The 3,452-nt window shown below is 36.4% G+C and overlaps 1 protein-coding gene across 1 annotated transcript; it reads left to right on the top strand.

The window, feature by feature from the left end:
* Positions 1–123: 123 nt before the first annotated feature.
* Positions 124–3,360, top strand: T552_03701 (hypothetical protein; the record flags this gene model as incomplete). The annotated part of the gene is made up of 1 exon (XM_018372050.1): positions 124–3,360. One exon carries the CDS (start codon positions 124–126, stop codon positions 3,358–3,360), a length of 3,237 nt encoding a protein of 1,078 aa, XP_018224174.1.
* Between the last annotated feature and the right edge of the window lie 92 nt (positions 3,361–3,452).

The raw sequence follows: 3,452 nt of genomic DNA, 5'->3' as shown, positions 1-3,452 counted from the left end.
TTCAAAAAAATTATTAGCAGTTATAACAGAATTATTACAATCATAACTAACTTTTGCTTATCTACGCTAGCTATTACTAAGAAACAGTCATGGATTGAGGAGAATTTCTCCAAAGAGGTGGCAATGGCACGGCCGGTTAAGAGGCAAGCACAAGTAGCACAAGATGACATTAAGGAGGAACACCTTTTGGCTTTCATTCTGAAGAAGAAATATGAAAAAGATGATGATTGCAAAACAGAACTCAAGAAATATTGTGAAGAGTTGAAGGAAGCAGATGGTTTGAAAGTAAATGATAAAGTTAAAGAAATTTGTGATGATAAAAAACGAGACGAAAAATGCAAAGACGTGAAAAAAAAAGTTGAAGCAGAATTGAAAGCTTTTGAAGGGGAGCTTGATACTGCATTGTCAGATGACATACAAGATGAAGATTGTGAAAAATATGAAGAAAAATGTATACTTTTAGAAGAGACGAGTTATAGTGATATTAAGGAGAACTGTGTCGAGTTGAGGGAAGGATGTTACAAATTGAAGCGTGAAAAGGTGGCAGAGGAGCTCCTTTTGAGGGCTCTCGGAAAGGAAGCTAAAGATAAATGTGAAGAAAAGATGAAAACTGTTTGCCCAGTGTTAAGCCGAGAAAGCGACGAATTGATGTCTTTTTGCCTTGATCCGAGTGGAACGTGTGATGCACTGAAAAAAAAATTGGATACTGTTTGTGGGCCTTTAAAAGAAAAGCTTAAAGATAACGAATTAGAGGGAAAGTGTCATGAAAGACTTGAGAAATGTCATTTTTACGGAGAAGCGTGTGATGGTGCGAAATGTAAGGAGGATAAGACGAAATGCGAGGGAAAAGGATTCACATATAAAGCGCCAGAATCTGATTTTAGTCCGGTGAAACCAAAGGCGTCGTTGTTAAGAAGTATTGGGTTGGATGATGTCTATAAAAAAGCTGAAAAAGAAGGAATTATTATTGGAAAATCAGGAGTGGATCTACCAAGGAAGTCAGGTACAAAATTTCTGCAAGATCTCTTGCTAGTCTTGAGCAGAGACAAGGGAGAGAAGGATATAGATAAAAGGTGCACCGAAGCGTTAAATAAATGTGATGCTTCTAAGTATTTGAATACTGATTTGATGAAGTTATGCAAAGAGAATGATAAACAAGAGAAATGCAAAGCATTACTAGATGTAAATGTAAAAGAAAGATGTACAAAACTCAAATTAAATCTTTATGTGAAAGGGTTGTCTACAAAATATAATGAAAAAGAAAAATCAGAACTTTTATTCTGGAGAGAACTGCCAACATTATTTACGAAGGGAGAGTGTGCAGAACTTGAGTCGGAATGTTTCTATTTAGAAAATGCGTGTAAAGATAATGAGATTGGTGAAGCGTGTCAAAATCTACGATCAGCGTGCTATAAAAAGGGACAAGACAGGATGTTGAATAAGTTCTTTCAAAAGGAATTGAGGGGAAATCTTGGTCTTGTAAGATATCGTAGCGATCCTGGTGATTGTAAAAAATATGTAGTGGGAAACTGTACAAAACTTGATAAAAAATATCTTCCACGATGTCTTTATCCTAAAGAACTATGTTATGCGCTTTCAAATGATATTTTTCTTCAATCCAAAGAGTTAAGTTTGCTTTTGGATGATCAAAGGGATTTTCCATTTGAAAAGGATTGTCTTGAATTGAAGGAGAAGTGTGATGAACTTGGTAGTGATTCATTATTGAATTTAGAAAAGTGTATAACATTGAAAAGACGCTGTGAATACTTTAAGGTTACAGAGGGATTTAGAAAAGTATTTTTAGAAAAAAAGGATGATTCGTTAATGACTCAGGGAAACTGTACAAAGGTATTGCATGAGAAATGTAATACTTTATATAGGAGGAGAAAGAATTCATTTAGTGTTTCATGTGCTTTACCAGAAGAAACATGTAGTTATATGGTATTCCATACAAGTCAAGATTGTAGTAGTTTAAAAGTCAACATCAAGAATGAAAAAATTCTAGAAAAAATTGAACAAGAAAAAGCAAATGAAGCCTTGGTTGAAGAACTCTGCACAACATGGGGCCGACATTGTCACCAACTTATGGAGAATTGTCCGGATGACTTGAAAAAAAAAGAAGGTGATAAAGATCAAAACTGTGATGAACTCGAAAAAAAATGCAGTGAAACTTTTGAAAAGTTGAAATTGAAGGAGGAGCTAACTCATCTGTTGAAAGGAAGTTTAAGCAAAGATGATGATTGTAAAAAAAAATTAGGAGAGAGTTGTACTGAGTTGGAAAAGAATCAAACATTCAAAATTCTGCTTACTAATTGTGATGATCCTACCAAGGGAAATGTTTGCAAAAAATTAGTTGGTAAAGTAAAAGAGAGATGTCTTACTTTAAAAGACGAACTGAAGAAAGCGAAAGATGAGTTGACAGAGAAGAAAGATGAATACGATGAGCTCAAACAGGTGGCAGAAAAATCTACAGAGGCAGCTAAGTTATTGCTATCAAAGTCTGGAAAAGCCGCAATGCCAAGTGGACAGGATAGCAATGCTTCTGGACCAGTACCAGCACCAGCAGAATCATGGTCGCCATCATCACCAGCAGTTCCACCACCACCACCATCACAAAATGGAACGCCAGACACACCAGGTGGAGAAACAGGCACACCAAGCGGGGCATCAAACACACCAGGTGGAGTACCAAACACACCAGGTGGAATGATGAAGTATGCAAAACTTGGACTCGTTAAAAGAGCATATGTAGATGGAGGTGTATCAGAAGTAGAGGTAAAAGCATTTGATGCAACGACGATAGCATTGGAGTTGTATTTGGAATTGAAAGAGGAATGTAAAACTTTAGAATTAGATTGCGGTTTTAAAGAGGATTGTTCAGATCTTGGTATTTGCGGAGAAATAGACAAGTTATGCAAAGAAATAGAACCATTAAAAGTTACGCCTCATCATACAGAGAAAATAACAGAAATCTCAACCACTACGACGACCACTACGACGACCACTACGACGACTACTACCACGACTACGACGACAACTACTACTACAACCAAGCCGGGAAGTGGAGGAAAAGTAACAGAAGAGTGTACAATGATACAAACAACAGATACATGGGTAACGCGTACGTCATTGCATACGAGTACGACAACGAGTACGTCGACAGTGACGTCGACAGTGACGTTGACCTCGATGCGCAAGTGTAAGCCTACCAAATGTACCACCGATTCAAGCAGAGAGACAGATAAAGGAGAAGAAGGAAAAGATGAAGAAGATGTAAAACCGAATGATGGGATGAAAATAAGAGTTCCTGATATGATTAAAATAATGTTGTTGGGAGTGATTGTTATGGGGATGATGTAAATGAATGAAAAAAATGTTAATAGAATGAAAATGTGCATATATCCATTGTTTATATATAATAGAAATGTAAATGAATGAAATGAAGTTTTAAT

Source organism: Pneumocystis carinii (assembly GCF_001477545.1).
Source record: "Pneumocystis carinii B80 chromosome Unknown supercont1.18, whole genome shotgun sequence".
In the NCBI taxonomy this organism is placed as follows: domain Eukaryota; kingdom Fungi; phylum Ascomycota; class Pneumocystomycetes; order Pneumocystales; family Pneumocystaceae; genus Pneumocystis; species Pneumocystis carinii.
The sequence above is the reverse complement of the archived record's forward strand: the minus strand, read 5'-3'. Positions and strand labels throughout refer to the sequence as shown.